The sequence below is a fragment of the Lathamus discolor genome, chromosome 7 (genome assembly GCF_037157495.1).
Source record: "Lathamus discolor isolate bLatDis1 chromosome 7, bLatDis1.hap1, whole genome shotgun sequence".
Taxonomy (NCBI): domain Eukaryota; kingdom Metazoa; phylum Chordata; class Aves; order Psittaciformes; family Psittacidae; genus Lathamus; species Lathamus discolor.
In genome coordinates this window covers 22,325,713-22,350,267 of record NC_088890.1, presented here as the reverse complement: position 1 = coordinate 22,350,267, position 24,555 = coordinate 22,325,713, and the positions used below count along the sequence as shown (strand labels likewise).

The 24,555-nt window shown below is 40.5% G+C and overlaps 1 protein-coding gene across 5 annotated transcripts; it reads left to right on the top strand.

Moving 5' to 3' along the window:
* The first annotated feature begins 1,016 nt into the window (after nucleotides 1–1,016).
* On the top strand, nucleotides 1,017–24,555 carry PTPDC1 (protein tyrosine phosphatase domain containing 1). 5 transcript variants are annotated; one of them, XM_065687376.1, is made up of 10 exons: nucleotides 1,017–1,061; nucleotides 12,821–12,913; nucleotides 15,640–15,811; nucleotides 16,574–16,654; nucleotides 16,877–16,995; nucleotides 17,765–17,902; nucleotides 18,582–19,786; nucleotides 20,480–20,665; nucleotides 23,102–23,212; nucleotides 24,017–24,555. In XM_065687376.1, the coding sequence occupies exons 2-10, from the start codon at nucleotides 12,829–12,831 to the stop codon at nucleotides 24,131–24,133; spliced, it is 2,214 nt and encodes a 737-aa protein (XP_065543448.1). In that variant the 5' UTR covers nucleotides 1,017–1,061; nucleotides 12,821–12,828; the 3' UTR covers nucleotides 24,134–24,555. The 5 variants fall into 5 exon arrangements, with proteins under 5 accessions (XP_065543448.1, XP_065543451.1, XP_065543449.1 ...); XM_065687379.1 differs by lacking the exon at nucleotides 1,017–1,061 and adding an exon at nucleotides 1,109–1,527; XM_065687377.1 differs by lacking the exon at nucleotides 1,017–1,061 and adding an exon at nucleotides 2,318–2,433.

Below are 24,555 nucleotides of genomic sequence, written 5' to 3'. Positions count from 1 at the left end.
TAGCAGAAAGGAGTGACAGAGACCTCTTCTACACTTCCACTGAGTTTTTACTTTTTAAAAACCTAAGTAAAAACCACGTCAACACTGCTAGTGTTTATGTAATTTATATGATGTACTAGAGACACTAATTCTACCAGCTAATTCACTAATATGGCTAATGAGACAGACACAATACTGCCAAGTCTGCAAGTATCTTGAAAGCCACAACTTCTCAAGTGTGTTAAAAGGATGCTCACTCCATAAACAGCCAGATGTTCCGGCCTGGCATGCTAACACATCACAGAGGTTGACACCTCATTATTTTCTTTGATCAGGAACTGTGCACTCAACTCTAGTGTTAAACCAGCACAATTCTATTCTACTTAGTGTCCAACAGCCAAGTACCTTTTATGCCTGCTAAACATACCCTTTAACCAATGTCGGTGCGGCATCTGCATACCACCACCATGAAAACCCACAGGGGATTTCAGTTCCAAACCCCTGCCACAGGCAGGGACCCCTTCCACTGGAGCAGCTTGCTCCAAGCCCCTGTGTCCAACCTGGCCCTGAGCACGGCCAGGATGGGGCGGCCACAGCTTCTGTGGGCACCCTGTGCCAGCGCCTCAGCACCCTCACAGGGAAGAGCTTCTGCCTCAGCTCTTCAATTCAATCCCCAAGTTTGAGCTACTAACAGGAATCAGCGCCTCACGCCGATGCCAGAGGCATCGAACCGTGGTTATGCACTGCTCTGTGTACACCGCCGCCCGCGGCAGCCGCAGGAGGCCGGAGGCCTGGCTCCCGCCCAGCCCGGGCCGGCACGGGCCGCGTGTCTCTGACTTGGGGTCAAACGAGTGATCTCCGGTACCGCGGGCTGCCCGTGAGGCGAGCCGCGCTCCTGCCGCCACCGCTCCCGCCCGGCTCCGCACAGCGCCGCCGAGCAAGCGGCCGCCCGCGGAACCGCAAGCCGAGGCCTGCGCCAGCGGACTCCGCGGGTCTCTCCGCGCAGCGGCGCATGCGCCCGCACAGCCCCGCCTCTCCCCCCGCCGTGCGGCGGAGCAGCGGCCCGACGCGGCGGCAGCCAGGTGGGTTCGGCGCCGGCCCCGCGGGCCTGCCCGCGGCGGGGAGCACCGCCCCGCGCCCACCGTTCCCCCGGGACCCGCCCCCGTCGCCATGGCAGCGCGGCCCCCCGGCACCCGGGCGCTCCCTCAGCCCCAGGCGTGGGGCGAGCGGCGCCCCGGGGCTGCCTGTTCCCCCCTGTGCTGCGGTCAGCGAGTGCAGTACGGACAGAACAGGCTTACACCGCATCCCGTTGGCAGGCGGCCGCGGGTGCTGCGGCAGTCCCTAACGGGTGCCTCGGCGACAGGCGGAGCGGAGGCCCTCGGTTGAGAATTAGCACCACAGAGACTGCCTCTGCCCCCGCGCTCTCTGGGTCCCGAGGGGTGGGAGCGGCCCTGCCGCGGCACCTGCGGGTTCCGGAGCAGGACAGTGAGGTGACGCGGCGCCTCCTGCCCGGTACCTCACACCTTCACCGGGGCTGCGGCGACGGAGGTGAGGGCCGGGAGTGAGGGTAGCGCGGCCTCTCTGCGGGACAGCCGCGGGGAGGAGTTCTCCCCCTTCGCAGCCGTGCTTCGTGTTTTACCTGCCCCTCACCATCGTTAACTGCAGCTTGGTCGGTCCCCCCCTGTGGAGCTGAAAGGGCAGACGTGCATATGGCACGTGCTTCATCCGAACACTGGGTAGTAATTTTTAGATGCATCTGTTGCTGCTCTTGCCACCAGCCTGTTACCATCCTCTTCAACAGACTAACAAAAAGAGGTTACCAAGTACATTGGCAATCTCATCTTTTAAGTGTTTTCCCTTTGCATAGCTCGCTCTCTTTGCTTTGCTTAGATCCGTGTTTTCAGGAGGTCTGCACCTCTGAAACTGAGCACCACATCCCTGGAGTAATTAATCCCAAAAGGACACAAACAAAATAAATGTAAAGTATTTTCAATTATGTCTTGCTTGAAAGCATTTTTCCATCTCTTGTGTTCAGCAGTAAGTTTATGTGAAACATACATGGAGCCACATGTGTAAGGCAAGAAAGATGAAATACAAAATACATGAGGGAGACAGTCTTCATAGCCCGATGCTGTAAGAATGGCACCTCAGAGGTATAATAAGCAATGTAATCCTCTCACTGTGATTGCTTGGGTGGCAGCACAAACCGATCCGGACAGTGTTTCTTCCACGTGTGTGAGTAAATGTTTTACTTCATCGCACATCCAGTGATACCATTATGAAGGTTTGGTTTTTTTTTTGGTTTTTTTTTTTTTTTTTTTGCAGTAGTAGTAAAATGACAAGTGAGAGGAGTTGTGAGTAAAAATTGTGAAATACGACATGGAGGACACTAGTTGCTGGGAAGGAATATGCTACACGTAATACATAAAAATGGATTAAAAGTGCTCAGATAAGGTATGAGAGTATGCATTCTATTCCCAGTTGCTGGCAATATATTCCCACATTTCTGAAAGAAAAGTATAGTTTGGCTTACTTCCGTTTCCCTTCCTGCTAGTGTATCATTCAGAACTAAAGACATACTTCTTCAAAGAGACTCTGTGGGCCCATGGTCCTGTGCCATCTGTAGCAACACAGCAGTTCCCTGCTCTTTGTGCAGACACAAATCCCAGGCATCGATTTTCTGTTTTTTTCTTTTGTGAAACAAGGGTCAGGCTCCAGAACTGCTTGAGCAAAATACAACAAAAAACAAATTACTCCTAACCTTGCATTTGTTGTTTTTTCAAGAAAATACAGAAATTCATAAGCATTTTTACTTCTGATCTTGGGTAGTTTGTTATTGTTGAAAATGAGAAAAAAATGTAAACCCATACCCATTTCCTCAGGTTTCTCTCCACTCTGGAGTTTTTCCTGGCCTTAATCTGTCAGGAATATGAGGGACATAAGGAACATGAGGGACAGCCACCTGCAACTCTTGATCTCTGACCACATAGTTAAATTCCTTTGACCTCTTTGGTTCTTTGCTCAAGCAGTTGCCTGTGTTACAGAGCTTGACCATGTTATTCCTCAGCAAAAAGCACATGGTAAAATGCCTAAAAGGATTGGCTGCCTTAGAGCTACCTGATTTTCTTAACATTTCCTTAGTTCATGTACCTAGTTTGCCATTTTTTGCAGTTCGGTTCTGTTGTGCATGAACTCAGCCACTGTTCTGCATTCCCACTGCAGTGTTTCATAGAAATCACGCATACGTTCAACAGTGCTTTTGCAAAGGTCATCACAAACTGAGTTAATGTGTGGTGGTTCTTGAGAATTTCTAAGATTTATGAAAGAAGGATTTCTTCCTAATTTCTGGTTTCCAACAGCTGCTATTTTAAAGAGGGAGCTATGCACGCAAGTAGACTATTACTGGATGAGGGCTTTGCAGCCTCATGGGTACCAGTGTGGCATGTATGTAGAAAAAGAGCTATCCCACAAAGCAGAGCTAGATGGGGTTGCTGTAGCTCTCCTTTCCTTGTTACATCTACACCTAGTTTAAGTTGCAGTTTTTCTTTAATTTTAAAGCCTGTGGCTAAGAAGAGGTTCTAGACTATTCTCTTAGGCTTGTAGTCACCTTTTGCATTAAAAGACCCTTGAATGCCCTGTAAGTAATAGTTGATACAATTCTTCAGTTTTAGAACTGTCTTTTAAATTTAAATCTTCACACTGCTATGTTGCCTGTACCTACCACTTCATCACGTTTCCATTTTGGCATTTATTGGCAATTTTAGCTAACAGTGGAACAAATGGGAAAAGGGAGACTGATGGGAAGTACAGATGATGAAAGAAGACAGAGATCACAGGTGGGCTGCTGCTCTGGGATCTCATTAAGCAGCTAAACTTGTATTTTTCTCACAACACACTGCCTGTAGAGTCAAAGCCTACTAAAGATAGGTTTTGACCCTGCTTTTTTGATTGATTCACAGTGGTACCGCATTGTGCTGAAGGCACAGAAATATATGTATATAAAAAAATCTCAAAGCAAAGCTTGCAAAAAGTCTTTAAGAATATTTCCTGAAGTTTTAGAGTTACACAAAACTAAACCTGAAAATAAAGCAACATGAATTGATTTTTATTATCCAAAGTATGAGAAGAGCAAAAAACAAAAGATTAAGCTGGGAATGTCCAAAGCCACTAGGAATCTAAATACATAGTTTTTGCTAAATTAAAATGAACTTTTGAGTAAATTAGATTTTAGTAAAAATTAAGATTTAGGATAATTTGATATTTTGATTCTGTCTGTGTGCCAATGAAGACAGTGCTGTCTTAGTCATGGTTAAATAATTGCATCCAGCTCCTGATGAGAGATTTTAGAGTTTTGTACCTGCCTCATCTGATAAATCAGTACCTAAGGTGACAGAACAGGTGGATTTGCTAAATCCACTGTAAAGCAGCCATGAGGCAGTCCATGCAGTGCAAGAGAAATAAGCTGCCAGAAGCCTAATAGTGATTCTGTTCTACTTACCTAAAAAGCTTGTTAGTAGCTTTAAATGGCAATTGTCATTCAATAGAATTTTCCAGAGGACCTGGGTTTCTTAATTTGATTTAAATAGGAAAATGCTGAGCCTAGAGAGATAAAAATTATGATTTAGTCACTAGCGTCTCACCTACTCTGTGCATTCTCTCCTTGGAAATGGCAAATTATTTCAACCTAATGTTTACCCCCCCTCTCCTCCCTCTACCCTCACCCCTTCCCCCCCAAAAAAAAAAGTCATCCTCAGTTAGCATGAAGCCTTGTCTTGGCAAAAATATGATGACACAGCCTGTTTGAACAGACATGTCTGGCACCAGTTCCTGGAACTAGCTAAACTTTGCAGATCACTAGAAAAAAATAAGTCCTTCAGCTGAGTAAACTGACATTAGTTCCAAAGAGTACAAGTGTAGGAACAGACCTAAGTGGCAGCCCAGCCCTTAACACCTACAGATTGATATAGCAAAGCACTGGGCTGTTGCACTGGGATCCAAACCATCCAGGAATTAACCCCCTCTGGAATCAAATAGGTGAATAGTGTTATTATATTATTTATTTGTGTACAATTTGTGTACAAAAAGGATTTAGAGCTTTCCCCAAAATAGTATGCTTATATTAAGAGTTTAATTAGTATATGTTAGTTAACCGAAGCTGCTTTTTGTTCTTTAGTCAAGTGAAAAAAATGCTAACTGCCTCCATTTCCTGCCACAAAACACTTTACTAGATGCTCCATTTGTTCAACATGGGTTTTGTGTGCTGACACTTGAAAAACACGTGTCCCTTCACTCAGAATTCTTAGACTCCATTGCTAGAGCCACTTCTCAGGACTACAGACCATGCCTGATGATGCCAAGAAGCAGTGCTGCTATCAGGGAGTGTTAACTTGTGCAGGGAATGTGTCAGTGCTTGATCTAGCCTGGGAGTCCACCTCGCCTTGAGCAGGATGTTGGACTAGCTGACCTCCAGTTCCTTCTGCCCTACATTTTCCATGATGCTATTACAGGTTTCTACCAAAGGTCTTTAATTCCCAGGAAGTCAACACTTCTTGCATTCTCCTGGGCCTCTTGTCACACAGGGACCCACTGCCAGGATCAGTGTTCTGGAGGTTTTGAACCCTCCTGTTCCACCTATGGGCAATTGGCACCCGTGGAACTGAAACTTTTACTAAAGATGTGCAGTGCAGGATTTTAGGCTCCATGGTCTGTTTGGGGTTTTAAGTACCTAAGGTACATTACTGCGCATTCTAATATAGCATACAAGTATTTGGAAGCCCCATTTTGGGCTTTTTTTACACAAATGTCTGTACATTTACATAAAAAATTATGTTTGCTGGTTACTAAAATGACTGGATGCAGTTTAGTTCATACATATGATTTTTTTTTTTTTTTTATGCTGCAGTATCAGTAAAACCGAGATGTGTAATTTTAAGGACTACTTTGTCAATTTGTCTCTTTGCTCTGTGAATTATTTTTTCTATAGAAAAGTAGTTGGATTTTTCATCCCGTTTTTATTAGCAAAAACCTGGCTACAAAATTACGTATGAAAATTAACACAACAATTTAGTCTTGTTACATGTCCCATCTCTCTGTTAGCCAGAATTAAGGCAGGTGTTTAGCTCAGATGATGTTTTTGGAATGCATGAGGTTGTGGCATCAGCTTTGAATTGTCTCCTATAGCTTGGTTGCCTTGCTTGCTTAAAGAATACACATACCCTATCCACAGAAGCTTGCACAAATATTTTGTTTCTAATTAATCGTGAGGCATTTACAATGATGAGCAGTGAAATGTGTGTAATAATGCTGGGAGGTTTTAATAAGACATGCAGGGAAGCAATGGAAATAGATTAAGGCTTTTTTTTTTTTTTTTGTCAGGTAATAATTAGTAGTTGGAATTGATTTAGTAAAATAAAGTAAGATACTGTATCTTATTTAGCTTGTTTTATTACTTTATCTAGTACTTAGTTAAATCAACAGTCTTTGCTTTGTTTTTTTAGTAGATTACATCTTTTATGTTCAGATGAACTGATTTTTGGTATGATTTTGAGCTATTTTAACACAGTAATTTATATCTCAATGTAAATACTTCAGTGATACTCTATGCTTCATTTGGTGAGGCGGAAAAAAGCTTTGTTCAGGGTTAAAGAGCAGATAACACTGAAACAGTTTGATTTTCTTTTCATCCTGTTTCAAACTTAATGCATCACTTTCACTGTGATTAATGTAACTTCAGAAAATTACCTCTGTAGCTACTTGCCTAGCTGTCTGATGCATGCAGACACACACATACATATATTTACTTGGGGCTGATTGTAGAAAAATGAGGTGAACAGAAACAGATGGAAAATTCAGTTATTAAAACATCAGGTTGGTGTGGCCTGTTTGCCTCAATCCCTTTAAAATCTAGGCAGACACAGAAAGCAGTTTATGGGATGATTATCTGTACAGGCCATAAGGCAGTCCTCATACAGTCTTAAGTGAAGAAAAGATAGTTACTGGCTCCTCCCAGATTACCATCAGGAATCCAATTAACTACAGGAAATACTGTGGCAGCATCATTTGCTTCTCTCCTGTAAAATGTGAATTCCCTACAAAATATTTTGTGTGTTTGATACTGGAACAATGAAGGGATCAACAATCACTTACTCTTTTTGCAGGGCAACAGGTAAGGTGTTACAATGAAATTATTGAAACTATTCATAAACTTACTATGGCTTTGAATATGAGATTAAAGAATAATTCCTATAATGAGGTAATTTTTAAACTTTTCCAATTCTAAATGCTATTTAAATGTGTTACTGACAATATTTTATTCTTCTGTATGTAGCTGGTCTTACAAGTCTGATAGTCTCTTAGTAAACATGATATTCATGATCAAGAGTATCTGAGTCACCAGTTCTGTTTGTGGAACAGTGAATGTATTCTCCTTTATGATTCTTAATAGTAATTACTGGCTGCCAGCCTGTTCAAGGTAGTTTAAATAACTTCTGTTAACTATTGGGTTAACACTACCACAGAAAGCTGGTGTGATTTAAGATAATATGAATCAAGTCAGCCATAGACATATCTCTCAGTTTAGCTTGTAGTTTCTTGCCATTTATGTCAAAAAACCTATGATTAGCAAATACTGAATCATCAGACCAACACCTACATCATCTAATGAATTATATTCTTTTGTCTCTTTTGTGCATGAAAGCAGCTACAGTCCCTTGTAAATATCAAACTTAATGATTAAATGACATTCACCTTTTACTGAAACAGATGGGGAATATTTTTTTCCCAAAGGGGGAAAAACACGTACCGAAATAACAGATCAGTTCTGTTTGTGGTCCCAGTGAAATCAGTTTTAAAAGAGCTGCAGTATTGTTTTGCTGTGCAATTTACATATAACTGAAGTATAAGAGAAATTGGTTAAATTATTACCTTGACTTCTCTGCCCCATATCTTGAGTAGTAAATAGTTCACATTTCAAATAAGCTGAGGGAATTGAGCTGTGTACCTACTAAAATACTCGATGGTAAAACTGCCTTCAAGACTTCTGTTAACTGTAGCTTAAGTATTTCTGAAATACTTACTCCTCACGATCGTACTTACTGGTATATACATTAGAACAAGACCCTTTGCAGCTGTTTTAACGCAAAACAGTTACCTATGATTTTTACAGCACTTTAGAAATAAATTCTTTGTTATTCCCAGCAGTGTTAAAATCAGACAGTCTGTAGTAATTTAAAATACAGTTTCCGTTGCCAGTGCTTCCTGTAGAAGTGATTATGTTTCAGCAGATTTGTAAGATTTTTCTGTTAAAACCTTTCATGATCTGCCAATCTCAAAACACCAGATTTAAAGCCTAAATTTAGAGACCAAGTTATAATGTAGTAGCTATGGGTCACTTCCTTAACATACCCAGTCCTTACAATATCATATTTTTGCTTAGTCTTAGTTGTCTAAGTTAACTTTATAGTTACCTCTCTAAAACATCTTACTTGTGCAGTTTAAGAAGTTTGCATTTTGGCCATGAAACTTTATCCCATGTGATCTGATGTTTAGACAAATACCCTGTTGACTTCTGTGGGACTGCTCACAAAAGCAAAGCTGCTCAGGAAGATAAGTACCTGCAGAATCAGGCCACAGAGTAAATGTTAGACGTATTACCCGAGTGCTTAGGTACAAAGCTGACATGGCCCCTACCTGAGTCTGTAGTCAACCATGTGCCTTTAAAAATTGCACTATGGGATAGTTCCTTACATGTCACTGCAATGGGGAGAGGACAAATTCACTTTACAGGCAAGAAAATATTAAAAACAACCTCCAAATTTCGTGTGAGAGTCACAAGCATCAGCATTTGTGTATAGTGTATGAATATATGAGGTATAAAAGAGCTTTTATTCTATACTAATGTTTTAAAATTGAAATCTTGACCAAGATTTTTCTACGTTCATACATAAATGTCATCTTTTGAAATGTGTGGTCAGCTGTCATATTCTTACTTACCAAATCCACATGGATCTGGAGAGATGAGACATCACTATTAGTAGAGAGTTCGCAGAAATCCGGTGGGTAGCTTTACAATGGGATTACTGTTTGTGCCAGCAGCTGAACTGCCCCAACTGGAATTGGTCCAGCCTGGAATACAAGCTTTTCGCTTTGCCCTGAAAACATGCTCTGAAGTGAAAGACAGTAATTGCATCTTTTAAATAAGCATCTTACCTGCTAAGGTAGAGTGAGACCAGCATTTTCTTGTCTCATCACTTTTAGGCTATATGATTGTTTTCCTGGCTGCTAAAACATTGGACATTGCTCTTTTCTCTCACTTCGTTCTGGAGCAAAAATTCAGCCCAGTGACTGGAAGCCACTGATTTCCAGATCCTGAAATACTAAAAGGAAATCTTCCTTGTTACAAGGCAGTGACACCTAAGCCAGTTGCTAAGTGATTAGCCCCACTGCTCTTTTGGTGCGTCCACACTGCAGCCTGGTCATGTGAATCAGGACGATATGCCTCCAGTGCGCTCCTTCTTTGTCATCGTGGTCACCAGAAAGGTCCAGAACCTGCTTCATTGTGGATCTCAGTTGTCCTTGCTGCGTGACACTTAACTACTCATCCTGTAACTTCACAGAGAGAGTGCTTTTATTTCAGAGGAAATGAGCATGGACAAGAGGCTGCTTCACTCCTTCAAAGAAAGTGGAAGCACAGGGTGATCTCAGCTATGTCAGCGCAGTGTGCCTATACTACTTCCTGTGCAAGAAAGTCCCCTCTCTACATGTATGAAGCAGTGAGCAGGGCTTGACAGCTGTCATGTTACCATGACTAAGGCAACAAGTGAATCGATGATGCAATGAACAGGAAACAAAAAATGTTGCATCCTTTCTGATAGGAATTGATATGCTCAAAAGTGGGACACCCCCCACACCTCAAAAATGCATATAGACATCAAACCAACTATAAAATTCACACCTGGAGGGGACTTCCTGAAATACTCCCCTTAGTCCTTGACATCTGATGGTGTATCATGATTTCTAGAGATCCTTGTTTCTTTGGGCAGTGTGGTGCTGCTGTTTACTTCAGCCAGCCAACAGCACAGACATTATTTTCCCCTTGTCTTGGTTTCATTAGCTGTGTTGTTCCTGCACACTTAATGATACTGCTTCCTATGAGAAACCATAAAGAGATGGAACATTACCTGAGACACCATTCTGTGTCTTGAATGGGGACTGAAAGAGCAGCTTCTTTGCTGTCATGGCAATAGAAATGCATGTCCCAGATAACTGAGTGGATCTGATTAAGGTGGTACCATGATTGCCACAAGCACATTCCTCAGACAGATAATGAGGACCATGACCTGGAATAACACTTTGGGCTTGTTTTTTTCTTCAGCACCTTTCAAGTGTTCATGTGATGAACAAACTGCTGAAGAGGACCTTTTAAAAACTAAGAGTATCTGCTACATAGAAGAATCAGGAGCATTGATTCCTTTACTTAAGCACTGTTTTTACTATTAACACTCTTTATCTGTGCAGGAATGTAATACCCCTCTCTAGTAAGATCAGCACTGAGATAGTACTTCCTGTCCCAAATTACATCTGTTTGAGGGAGAGCAGTAGAATTCCATGAAGTAATTTGTCATAATCTTGCTTCACTTTTCTGTTTCAGAAATAAATACAAGTGAATTGCTCACATGGAATTTAAAACACTTGTCAGGAAATAAATACAGCAAACTGACAGGCACGAGGACAAAATACTGAAGTCAGTTGGAACTGCCTGGTTATACAGCACAGGAAATAGGGCTTTGGTGTATCTTCTGAAATAAAACCAAGGGAGCTCTTCTTTGCTGCACTGCAAATATACAGTGTTTGCCTCTGCCATTTAGAACAATCTTGCTAGGATTCTGTAACACTGTAGGTATATTATCTTCTGCATTAATCTCCATCTCTTCCCTTTTCAGTTAAGGGTCCCTGACAGCCTGAATTCTGCTTTAAAAAAAATAAATGCTTTATGTAATCTGAACAAGAAGCTGTTAAGAGTTTTTAGGAGAACCTTCTGAGAAGTAGGAACTCACAATGTTAGTTAATTCAACTCTTATTAACCCTGAAAATTATTTTGGGGAATAAAATAAAGTTATTTCTGTAGCTACAAAGTTCCCTCTGATCATGAAAGCCAGCCTTTACTGATTTCAAAGTCTGCTGGGAAAAGTATAGAGGTTTTGGAACTTCTCCAAATAGAATGCAATTATATGCAAGCATTCCTGCCTCTTTATGAAAGGATAGACTTTTAAAAGTGCAGAGTCGGATGCTCAGAGTAGCTGAGTAGAAAATGCTCCAGATATTCTTTAATCTTTAATAAGATTAATTTTAATTCATAGTCCTATAAATACGTTTACATTAGAAATTAATTTCTGAGGATCACTGAAGTTTCAAAGGGCCTTTGGCTTCTACAGACAAATATAATTCTCATGGTTTTGAGGCAACTGATATAGCAGTATTAAAGGTTTATTAATGTGTATGTGCATTCTGTTCAACCTTTAAACATCTTGAAAAGGACAGAGCTACACTACATGACGTTCTGGAATAAAGTCCACTAGCACTGTTGGACGAACAGTTTAAACATCTTGAAAAGGACAGAGCTACACTACATGACGTTCTGGAATAAAGTCCACTAGCACTGTTGGACGAACAGTTGATTCTGTCACATATCAAGTATGTGATAGATCATGTAATATCTGCATGAATGAGATTCTATTTGAATCTGTTTAAATAATTTACTTTAAAAACATCTACGCAGAATTACAGATAAAAGGTGGACAATAAATGTTAACACCACACTTGAGACTGTTACACCACCTCATCCCCACAGTGCTATTTATTCTTTTAGCAAAGCTGTCTTTTAAAACACTATCTATACTGCTGAGTCCTTATACTGGTTTTGCAGAATTTGGGGCCTAAGTTTTGTCTAGTTAGTAAAATTTCTATAGTTACACATAAAGCAAAGATGTACTTAGTTTGGTATAAAAAAATGGGGGTTTGTTATATGTGCAGCTATTTTCCTATAGAGGTAAGAGAAGCAGAATGGTGATCTTACACTGGGTAACAGTATCCACTCAAGAGCCATGTAAATGTTTTATTTAAACATCAGAGTGGCTGATTAATATGTTCACATTTACAGCTTTCCCTTATGGCTTTTTTTGTCAGATAGAAGGCCTTCAGAACAGGACTTGCATTTAAAATTATACTAAAGCAAGAGAAAAACCCCTGTTTTCTGCTTAGACAGATGCCTGTGTTCAGGTTTCTTGTTACAGGAGAATTGTCACATATGTGACTTTAAACATGCCAACAGACTGAAAACAAGGAGGGAAGAGAGCAGAGAAGGCATAAAGCCTGTGGACAGTCTGTTTGGCAAGTTTCAACTAGAACTATAAATGGCGCGATGTAGAAGCGGTGCTGCCGTTATGATGCTGTTGGCTTTGCTGAAACTGCTCATTGCAAGATTTCCAGTCAGGATCTCTGGTCTTGTTTTTATGTTTAAGAATGTGATAAAATCAACATGGCTTTACATTAAATGAGTTGAGGGATTCTTGTCCACGTAAAACACGCATTTACAAAGCACATCATCAGTCAGACTCTATAGAGCTTGAAATGCACAATCAACTAAACTTCTAATTGCTAGGACAGAGAGTGAGGCTGTTGAATTTTAAGATGAATGTGCACCAAAAAGGCAGTACAGGCCCTGTCAGACTGCCCAGTTCTTGGACAATTTCATAACCAGGTGCCAGGTTTGATTTTCCGCTTTATTGTGCATTTTTGAGCTTCTGTTGCAGATTTTCAGTGAATGTTATTACTGTTTCAACAGGTACTGCAATGGCTGCAGGAGTTCTGCTGCAAAATGAACTACCGTATTCTTCGTTGCTAGAGAGCAGTTTGTATCTTGCAAATATGAGTTCAGGTAATAATTTTTCTCTGATACGGCAAGAAAAAACGCTTCAAGAAATTTGGAGGCGGGGGGAACCATCCCAAAACTACAAAAAAACCCCAAACCAAACCTCTCCAAAACCCCAAACCATTTTCCATAGAAAATTATAAACCCCAGAAATACAATCCCCAATTATAAACGTAAAATATTTATATACAAAACCAAACTGCATTACTGTATCATCACCACTGTGTTAACATGTCAAGCTTTTCTGTAACATTCATATTGTCAGATCTCTTGGTTGAAGAAACTATAATTTTTGTGCTGAGAAAATGTAATTATTTCTTACTGTTTTGGGTCAAATCCTGCTACATTCAGGAGGAAAATAATGACATGCAGTATTTTATACTGCTTATTTCTGGGTCCACTGTCTTTTGATATACACTGAAGAAGAATTTCTGGGTAGAGAAAAAGAATTACATATAAGAACACAATATAATTAATTAGAAAAGCTCCTCCATGTTTCTTGGATATGTGTAGCACCTGAAATAGCCTTTTTCATCTCCTTTCTGTTCCACCCAGCCCTCCAAATAAAAGCATATGTAACTTTCCTCATCTCTTTATACTAGCTTTATTGCTGAATTACAATAGAGTTTTGAGACAATAGCTAACAGAGCCAGTGTTAACATTTTCCTCTCCTCACATGACATCACTACTGATGTTTCAGGCCTGGTGCCTGCAACAAACCTTACCACATTTCCCTGGTGTGCAGTACTCCCAGTTTAGTCACTCAATTCCTGTTCAGTATCTAGAAGAAATAGTAGATATTTGCCTGGTGAATTTTTACCGTATGAGAGCTTTCTCTTATGCAGACTTCTTTATAAGAGGTACTGGTTTTGTAGTACAAAAAGAAACACAGGCTGAATGTATCTTCAGGAAAATGCAGCTGCTTATTGAACAAAGTTATGGTGGGTTTTCTTGATTTCCCCATCTTTAACCTGCAGTCAAATGCACAGACAATGGGATGACAAAGTTTAGCATTGCTACAGTCTGTTCTCCACACAGTGGCATGAAAATGTGCTTTTGAGAGCACTGCAATCTTTCTGGCCAGCTCATTCTCCTTCTTAGCACACTTAAAGAGAAGTGGGAGGCAACTTGCCACCTAATATCTACCTTCAAAAGCCTAAAGCACTCAACAGATCCATCTCCTCCCCCCATCATCTGCTTTATCTCAGTCTGCAGGGCTAACAGCTTTGCTTAATAAAACAGCTGTGCCCTGAAAAAAAATAAGTCTTTTGTTTTGAATAACACATTGTGTTTTGTTAGAAGGTATGAATGGTGCAGAGTGAACAGTCTACAATTCATCATGTACTGAACCATTTCAGTAGGAACACACTAATCCCAATCATTACAGAGCTAATGATGCATTTTGGAGCAACTAAGTGGGGGAGGAGAGGTGGTTGTGGAATGTCTAACCAAAAGGTGGGGGAGTATAATGTGCTTACATACAGATTTCTGAGGAAGCTGAGTCTCCAGCTACATTTTGATTGTTCTTTTGAATCCAGTATTTTGTGCCTTAGTGAGTTCTGAATGCATGTTATTGACAACGAACTAAATACCCACATTGTTTATGGAAAATGTTTTGGTTGTTCCCAAACCATTTGCAAAATTATCTACTTGAAATGCAACTATTTTCATCGAGCAGCAGAACAGTGTGTCCCAAAGAGGCTCCGTTCGTATAGACTGGAGCAGCCCCAAGGATGGCTGGCAGCAGCTCCTTTGCTGTTAGTTACTATGGAGATAGCTCAGCCCATGCTGATGAGCTGCTGGAGCGCACAGAAGGATGCACAGCTCTACGCAACTTCAGCACCGAGCAAGTTGGGTTTCCTATCAGGGCATCCTCAGCAGCCAGCCGGTAGCTGGGGCCGGTCAGTCATGCAGGGCTCACCCCGGAGACGTTCGGCAGTCAGTATTTTTAGCAACTTCTTCCAGGGTCGGAGGCATTCCTCCTCCGATCCCCTGCTTCGCATCATCCAGAGGCGGCGGAGCTCAGCTGTCGAGGTCCTCTCATCATCGACTCACCGGGTTATGGTGGCGGTGTCATCTCTGAGCCCTGAGGAGCTGGATGCAACTTTTCCTGAGAAAAAAAGTAAAGTACTTTTTGTTAAGACTGTTGGCAGTTCTGGGCATTTTCTTGGTATTAAATGAATATACTTCTGTTAACTGTATTTTATAAAGATGCATAAAATACTCAGGTTTAATTATTTTTTCCTGTTCACTCATTCCTTACTCAAGAATTAATACATGCTTTTCTCTGACAGCTGAGTTATAAAGAACCAGAAGCACATGTTCACACATACAATCGTAATATGGTTAGGGTTGGAAAGGACATTAGGATCATCCAGTTCCAACCCCTGTGTCAAGTGTATGGCTAAGTATTTAAGTATTTTTGATTTCAGGTGGAAGAGGACAGTGACATGTTTTTCTGTTACCAAGGGTATTGCACACCTCTAAATCCATCAGAAAAACTAAAGTTACTGTGAGAAACGACAACTTCTGCAGTAATGCAAGCAATTTTTTCCCCCTCAGAATGCTTCCTTGAGGTCTGTGTTGACAAATGAGCCTTAAATCTATATTCCTTGTATTTATGGGTTTTGTAACTTCGTATTGATGAAGTTGAACCGTTAAGGTTGAACTGACACTTTTAAGGTGGAGATGCATTTCTCAGCTTTCTTACTCTGTTTTTCCCTGTGTTCCAGGAAGTTCGAGGCGTCCGACAGCAAAATACACTAAAGTAGGGGAGCACCTTCGCCACGTCATTCCTGGACATATGCAGTGCTCGATGGCATGTGGTGGCCGTGCCTGCAAGTATGAAAACCCAGCTCGATGGAGTGACCAGGAGCAAGCCATTAAAGGGCTCTACTCTTCATGGTAATAAGCAGCATTTGCTCTCACTAAAATGCATCAATTGTATTTATTAAAAGAGAGAATTCAAAAGAAAGTAATGACTGCTTTTTAAATCAGCTGCTGCTAAGTATAAGACATAATGATAGCTTGGTTCAGAACTAAAACTTAACAGTAAACCATAATGGCCATTGTACGTAGCCCAGTAAAGATGATGAAAGATTTCTGTCGACATACACTTAAGTTTAGTTCAGATCCAAAAGAATAAATATCTATATGCAAGAATTACGAAGAACGTGCTCTGGGTTATAGACAGTCCTTGCTGAGGTTTAAAATGCAAATGAATTAAAATGTGTTCATAATAGAATTTAGAATTAAAAACATTTACCAAAGATGAAATAATGAAAGGCATGTTCTGAAATGTACTTACGTTCAGTAACAGTCACATGAAATGTGTCTCTACATTCTTACTGATTTTTTTGCAACAGCAAGTGCTGTTCAGTACTTACAGACCTTAAAAGGCCAAACAGATCTGAATTTTTTACCATGTTTATTGGCCTGGCATTTAAACAACTCCAGTAATTGTCTTTTGATTGTCGTATCTGTACCAGCTTAACAGGATTTATCACTAACACTATATTATAGTAGAATTTACTGAAAAATCATTTCTGGTTAATCAGCAAGATATTTCTGTTGGTTTTGATCATCACAGAGTATTCTTAGTTCGGTAGATTCATATCCACGGAATTATTAATAACAGCATTATTATCTACTTTTCTGATTTCTCAGGATTACAGATAACATACTGGCTATGGCTCGACCCTCAACAGAATTAATTGAAAAGTACAAAATTATTGAGCAGTTTGAAAGGTAACAAATTTAGTCATTACTTACTGTAAGTATTACTAGTGTAATTCCTGAGCCATTTTCTCTTTCAACATAGATTTGGATTGTTGATAAAGATCCTTTCATTTTAATGATAGACAGGTAAAGATTTATTCCCCACTAAGAATAAATGTGTGTTTCAGAAAACAAGGGATAATGAGATTTTGGCTGCCTATAATACCTTGACTCATCTATTCTTTCTTCAAGATGTGGCATAAAAACCATAATTAACCTTCAGCGTCCTGGGGAGCATGCAAGCTGTGGGAATCCACTAGAACAAGAGAGCGGCTTCACCTACCTTCCTGAAGCTTTTATGGAGGCTGGAAGTGAGTCCACTCCTGCTGCTCTTCCTCATTAATTATTGATTTTGGCACTTAAAGGTGTTTGTACTTGAATTCTTGTGTGTTAAAAGCAGCTATGTAAGAAATGTTGCACAAAATGGGATGTAAACATGAAAATTGGCAAATATAATTGAGAGTGAATAATACATTGTCAAAGGTCATCGATATCTAGAGTGAGACGGAGGGTTTATGTTCTGGTGTTTAGAATAAAGACAGGACTACAGCTGGTTAAATCTGTCTTTTTCTTCTGAGTTCACAATTAATGTGAACACCATTAATGGCATTTCAAATTCTGCTACAATTCCTGTTTTCTTGACTATAAAGGTTGTTTTACTGGAGGACATTTAGAGTGACAGTATTTTTGTATTTTCATATTATGGTGAGATGAGGAGAAGTGCCTCTCTGTAGGAAGCAGCTTTTGACTGAAGAAGTGCTTTTATTTCTAAATAGAAAAAATTACCCTCTCTATATATAGCTCAGTAATTTTGGTATGAATCACTGCATTTTGTTACACCTTTTACATTCTTGCTGAACTTCAGTTTGACAAATCTTCGCTAGCTTCAAGTATTTATCAAATTTCAATAGCAAGCGTACAGTGCAATGGGAAAATAGTGTCTTGCAAACAACATGTAGTTAGAGTCTAAGATCCATTATGCAGTTTTAGTGCTCTCATTTATTAGTCATCTCTCTGCTGTATATAGTACTGAAAACTTCACATTGGGGACGGCAGAAAATAACTCTCTTTTTATTTTAGTTTATTTTTATAATTTTGGATGGAAGGACTATGGAGTGGCATCTCTCACTACTATACTGGATATGGTAAAAGTCATGGCTTTCGCCTTGCAGGAAGGGAGGGTGGCTGTTCACTGTCATGCAGGACTTGGTCGAACAGGTATGTGCTCTCCTGCAAAATCCACAGAATTCCTTTTCTCTAGTTAGAAATGATTAATAGTTTGATTCTGTATCATTGCAAGATGTACCTCTATAAAATGGTTAAAAACGCTAAACACATTTGTGAAAATTATCTGAATGGCTACAGGAGATCAACTTTATTATATTAAAAACAGGACCTGTAATGTTAGAGAGTTTTTGAATCTGTATAATATTTCCCTGTTCTATTCAAATGGGACAGGTTTGGTTTTTTTTTAAATGGGAAAAATTCACCTATACTTTCATTTCACCAATAGTTTCATTGTCCAGTATTTATTACATGGTTACAAACCTGCCACTCACTTTTAAATGAGGTGGATTTGGTGGAGCAGCTAAAATCTGTTACTTCTTTCAAGACTGTTTTGCCCATGTCCTTCCTGTAGAAACCACCATTGCTCCTGTGTTCACAGATGATGGAACTCCCAGAGATGCTGGGGTGAGAAACTATCTCTCACTGAACATGAGAATGGGTTTGCTATCTTGTGACCCAACAAATGCAACTATACTTCAGTAAGAGCATCATGTGAGAGAGGGCAAAAAGCCTGTATCTTCAACTATATTAATCTTTATCCTATAGTTCCACTAAGTATTTGCTTCGGTCTGACAGTTCTTCAACTAATGCTTGTGTTTATATTTTCCAGGTGTTCTAATAGCTTGCTACTTAGTTTTTGCAACAAGAATGAGTGCTGATCAAGCCATTCTTTTTGTCAGAGCAAAAAGACCTAATTCTATTCAGACAAGAGGGCAGTTACTATGCATTAGAGAATTCACTCAGTTTTTGGTTCCTCTGAGAAATGTGTTTGCATGCTGTGATTCCAAGGCACACGCAGTAACCCTGTCCCAGTACCTGACCCGTCAGAGGCATCTGCTCCATGGTTATGAGAGTAGGCATCTCAAACATGTGCCAAAACTTATTCATCTAGTTTGCAAGTTGTTGCTAGACCTGGCTGAAAACAGACAAGTGATAGAGGCAGAACTGTTAGATCTACCAGATCTCTCAGCTGAAATTGAAAAGACTGTTTCTCAGTTAGTGTCCACACAGCTGGACAGAGAACTCGTGAGGCAGGACAGTGATACGTCTGACTCCCACACCAACTCGTCCACTTTTGAGACCCAGGATTCTCTTTTCTCTCTGGGACATGAGTGTGATCCTCTTTGGAAAAGAAGGAACGTTGAATGCCTCCAGCCTCTTACTCATCTGAAAAGGCGTCTAAGCTATAGTGAGTCAGATTTAAGGAGAACTGAGTTTCTTTTAGAACAAGGAGAAACTGCCTGGACAGTACCTGCTCAGATATTACTGTGCAACAAACTTAAGCAGAACAGTGGTGAGGAATGTTCTGCCACAGATGACCAAAAGACACAGTTTGATTTACACAAAGGAGCATTAGTGCGTAATACATGCATGTTCTGGAGTCAAGGTAAATTTAATCTGGATGGACGAAAAGATGGATCCTCACTTCATCACAGAAGGAACTCCACCAAAGAAGTGCCACGCAGCAGAACCTTCTCTTCAGGTCTATCATCTATTCACAACACCAGGGAACCTGGAACACCAAGGCATAATTTTACCAATGAGACTGGTCATAGAAAAGACCACAAGACTAATATGTATGGCAGAAGAGTCTATGTCTCTGAGGACTCAGATTCTTCTTCTTCTTCTAAAGTGAACTTTTCCATTGGATGTGAAAGCCAAGGGAGCAAAGATGTGTCAGAGGCAATTCCACACATTGTTATACAGTCAGAATTAAGTTTGGAAGCCCGAAGAGTTTTGGCAGCAAAAGCACTTGCAGATATAAATGAATTTCTGGAAGAGGATGAAGTGAAGCAGAAGGTAGAAATGTGGCAGGTAATTATTAACTTGTTTCAATGTTATGTGCTCTGCATATTTTACCTAGAATGCCACCATGAGCTGTGAAATGGCACACTGGGACACCAGTTTAGACTGTGGTTCAGTGAGTGACTGCATGTGTCAATTATAGGCCAGTTCTTTCAAAAGCAAGCAAAAGTTTTGGTCTCTAGCAGGAGACTGGAACATTGCTTCTGGTTGTGTTCATTCTTTTTAGTGACTAAAGATAACTGATGCAGTTACGTGTGGTTGTAACTTGGCTGCTGGTAGCGTAAGAGTACTACAGATTTTCATGTAGAGCTGTGTTGATTTTAATCAGTGCTTTCTCAGAACTCATCAGAGGATTCTGTGTATAAAAGAATTTAGTAGAAACTTCAATGCTTATCCTCAAAGCCAAATCTTCCTGGCAGTGTATGAAGTTGGAATCAAACCTGGTTTATGTATTCTAGCCGATAATGGGGAGGTTCTGAGCTGCACTGTATGTCATCCTTCTGTATTAAGGGATCACTTGTGTTACTGTTGGTAAATATTGATGCCTTGTAAAAAATTAGAGTTTTAAATTTTTTTGCAACTCTTAAGGGGTTTTTTTTTTTGCCTTTTTTTTTTTTTTGTTAGAACATAAGCAGCCAAGGGGAATGTTGCCAAAAGGAAAGAGATGATGCATTTTCAGTTTTGTTTTGTTTTGTTTTGAAGAAAGAACTGAATGCTCGAGATGGAGCTTGGGATAAAATCTGTACCGAGAGAGATCCTTTTATCCTCTGTAGCTTGATGTGGTCCTGGATAGAGCAGCTGAAAGAACCTATTATATCCAAAGATGATGTTGACATGCTGGCACAAAAATGCACAGAATCACAAGAGGCACTTTACTTACTGAGAAAGGTAGATCTGTCAATTAATTCTTTAACTGCCAAGTACATTTTGTTAATGCATATTAAACTATTCATTTATGGTCTTCAGACAAGGGGGTTGCACTTGACGTCAGTCTCTTTCAAAATAAGGATGAAGATTATTGTGGTATTGAAGAGTGTAAGTTTTAATCAGTACTATGATGATTAATATGATAGGAAAAATACCAGATACTGTCTGTGAACACTGCTGAGTAGAAGCTCACCTTCAGCATATTGCCCTGCACATTCTGCAGTGTGAGATCCACAGGCAAAGATGAGAAACCTTCTCTCTGTGACTCGATGGATGGCTTTTGTTAATGTCCCATCTGACAGCTGTGGTTCATGGCTGTTATATTTGCTGAGCAAGCATCTTAATCTGTTAGCTTTGGAAGAGCTGGGACAAGGAATACGTAGAATTTGCCGATTTGAGGAATCAGAAGTCAGGCCAAATTCTTCAATGTAAATCAGAACTGTGGCCATCTGTATACTGAAATCTTTATGAAAAACAGGTACTTCTGATCCCAGCTGTTTAACTGTGCTTTCCCCCAAGGGCTAGATGTGAGGTATATAAAAAAACCCCAAACACCTTCCCAACAAACAACTCCCCTCTATTCTTCTCACACAATTCCGTTTCCTAATTCTCTGGTTTTGAAGTATTTATGAAGAAAATTGGGCCCTTCTTAACAGCCTCCAGATATCAAGGAATACAGCTTCTAATAAACAGGTGGTCAGAACTCTATGTGCAGTCACCATCTTCATGACATGATGTTCAGAATAACTGAGTTAATCTAAACCCACTATGTTTCTTCCTGATGCATTCCTCCACTCTGTCAGTCTTCATTTTCTATTTGTATGAAATGAAAAATTACTTCCTGACACATGTTATAAATGAATAGAAATGATTAATAATTATGAGGTTTTATATTTAAAAATATTAGTTTATCTTACATTATCTTTTTAAAATTGTTTTGGAATCACAGAATAGTTGGCAGGAACCTTTGGATATCTTCCAGGCCAACTGCCTTTCTCCAGAGTCAACCGGAGCAGGTTGTTTGTATGTGAGATGCTTCAGTCCTTGAATCATCTTTGTGGCCCCTCATTGGACTTGCTCTAGTGTGTCAGTGTCGTTCTTGTACCAAAGAGCTCAGAGCTGGACCCAGTAATCCAGACATGGCACCTCAATTGACCAGCTGGCAACTCTCTGTTTAATGCATCCCAGGATGTTTTTAAGATGCCCTTACCACAAGGGCCCATTTCTGGCTCATGTTCAACTTTGCACACACTGGGACACCAGGTTCTTTCCTGCCTATCTGGTCTCCAGGCAGTCAGCCCCTGGTATGTACAGAATCATAGAATAGGTAGGGTTGGAAAGGACCTCAAGATCATCCAGTTCCAACCCCCCTGCCATGGGCAGGGACACCTCACACTAAACCATCCCACACAAGGCTTCATCCAACCTAGCCTTGAACACTGCCAGGGATGGAGCACTCACAACCTACCTGGGCAACCGAGTCCAGTGACTCAGCACCCTAACAGGAAAGAACTTCCTCCTTATATCCAATCTAAACTTCCCCTGTTTAAGTTCTAACCCATTACCCCTTGTCCTGTCACTACAGTCCCTGACGAAGAGTCCCTCCCCAGCATCCCTATAGGCCCCCTTCAGGTACTGGAAGGCTGCTCTGAGGTCTCCACGCAGCCTTCTCTTCTCCAGGCTGAACAGCCCCAACTTCCTCAGCCTGTCTTCATACAGGAGGTGCTCCAGTCCCCTGATCATCCTCGTGGCCTCCTCTGGACTTGTTCCAACAGTTCCATGTCCTTTTTATGTTGAGGACACCAGAACTGCACACAATACTCCAGGTGAGGTCTCACAAGAGCAGAGTAGAGGGGCAGGATCACCTCCTTCGACCTGCTGGTCATGCTCCAGAAATCCCTCAAGTTTTAATTTAATTGTCACGAAGTCCATGGAGTGTGATTTATCTCCCTTGGAAAAGGGATGGAACTAGCACCCCAGAGATAACTTCACTCCCTTTGCTAGTACTGCCCTACACTAGGTGTCTTCCTGCAAGCTTCCTTCAGTGGTTTGGGGAAAAGATCAAATCTCACTTTTTCCATGCCAGTTCTCAAGAATGCCACTGTTTTATAGAGGACCTTTAAAAATCAGTTTCCAGATGCAGATCCAACCTCCTAGAACTTTCCAGAGCTGTTTGTGGTACATTGCAAGAGAAGAGTTTCTTCCACCACGACTGAAATAATAATGCAGAGGCTTTTTTTAGGCTGGTGAAAATTCCCTCCCTAACTCCTGCACCTGAAGGTTTCAGTACACGAAGGCACAGTCTGTTATTTAAGCAGCACTTAACAAAACCTGAAAATTAAATGTTCTTCAGGAAAATATTTCTTCTAATGAGCTGCTGTTCCTTTTACCCACCAGGAACAGTGTCAGACTATCCTTTGTATTTTACACTGTGTGGTGAACTTGCAAATGCTACCAGCCGACGTGGAGGAGGCCTTACTTGCTCGTGCTATTAAAGCTTTCACTAAGGCAAGTAACCATCTTTATTTATTTGTTGTAAATCATGGAAGGTGCATTAACAGAGCAGGCCTCTGTGAGGAAAGTTACAGCAGTTCCTTCACACGTAGTGTCCACATGCTTCACTCTCTCAGAGTTTACATTTTATAATAATCAGCCTACAGAAAGCGTATGAAATATTCTCAGCAGTGTTAAATCCTGTCACTACAGCCTTAATCCTTTAGTCTCATTTGTCTGGGTTTGGATCACTGCCAATTCATGGGCTTCTTCAGATTAGGGAAAAGATAATTTTTTAAGGGGTAAGAATAATTAGTCATTGGGAGTAGCTTACCAAAGGCTTCTGTCGATTCTGTACCAATTGGAGCCTTTCCATCAAATTAAAATCATGTTCTGAATTACACTGCAGTTCAGTTATGTTTTCGGTCCTTAATATAGGTTGTGCATAAATAACTTCTGCTTTTGGGATCATTTAATAGCAGTGCCAGGTTACACTTGCCATTGCTCAGCGCAGAGCTGCTTGCTTCTCTGATTCAGCAGGCAAAGTTATATGAACAAAACATTCATCATCCTGCTTCCTAATCTCTTGTAACCTACAGACATGTTACCTGTTGAAACAAATGACGTTTCTCCTCCTACTAGTTTGTTTTACTGTCCAGTCAGCATAACATTGAAAATACTCAGCATTAAGTACTCCATCATGAAACACAGGTTTCCTTTGATAAACCCTAAAACTTTTCTTCATGTTGGTCATCTCCTTTGCATTTTGCTGTATGACATCAATTTAACAACTGAACTTCAATTTCTCCCTTTTATCAGACAAGCTTCGATTCTGAAAATGGACCATATGTTTATAACACCTTGAGAAAAGTATTTCGACAAACACTAGAAGAAAAAAGAAAAAAGCTTAAGGAAGGAGCAGATAATCCCTCTTGATTTCTACACAGCTATGCCGGAGAATGAGATAGGCCTACATTTTCCAGCTACTGTATTTTGTGCTATTTGGCATGATTTACCTAACTTTAGGTAACAGCAGATATTAACAAAGCATTTTATTTTTATAGAGGCTGTTCTAGTGACAGTTGTTCTATTTACACAGTTCTAAAGAATGGCTCCTGTGTACTGCAGCATTTGGTTTCAGATCCTGTGCTTTTATATTGTGAACTGTTTTCCTTTTCAAATGTATTTATTGATTTAGAAACCTCTGTCATGGGCAAGCAACCTGACTTTCAAGTTCCGACTGCCATAAGATCAGTGCCATGGTACACAAAAGTTTAATGGATGGATTAAATATGAATTATGAATGTTTACATTAATTTTACTTTGCAGAAAATAAAAACTGAACTTATAAAACTCCA

Coding starts and splice junctions, on each gene's coding strand:
- PTPDC1 (XM_065687380.1), top strand. CDS start 14,471: ATGCATGTTATTGACAACGAACTAAATACCCACATTGTTTATGGAAAA. Junction 15,030..15,639: donor AACTTTTCCTGAGAAAAAAA/GTAAAGTACTTT, acceptor CCTGTGTTCCAG/GAAGTTCGAGGCGTCCGACA. Junction 17,903..18,581: donor TGCAGGACTTGGTCGAACAG/GTATGTGCTCTC, acceptor TATATTTTCCAG/GTGTTCTAATAGCTTGCTAC.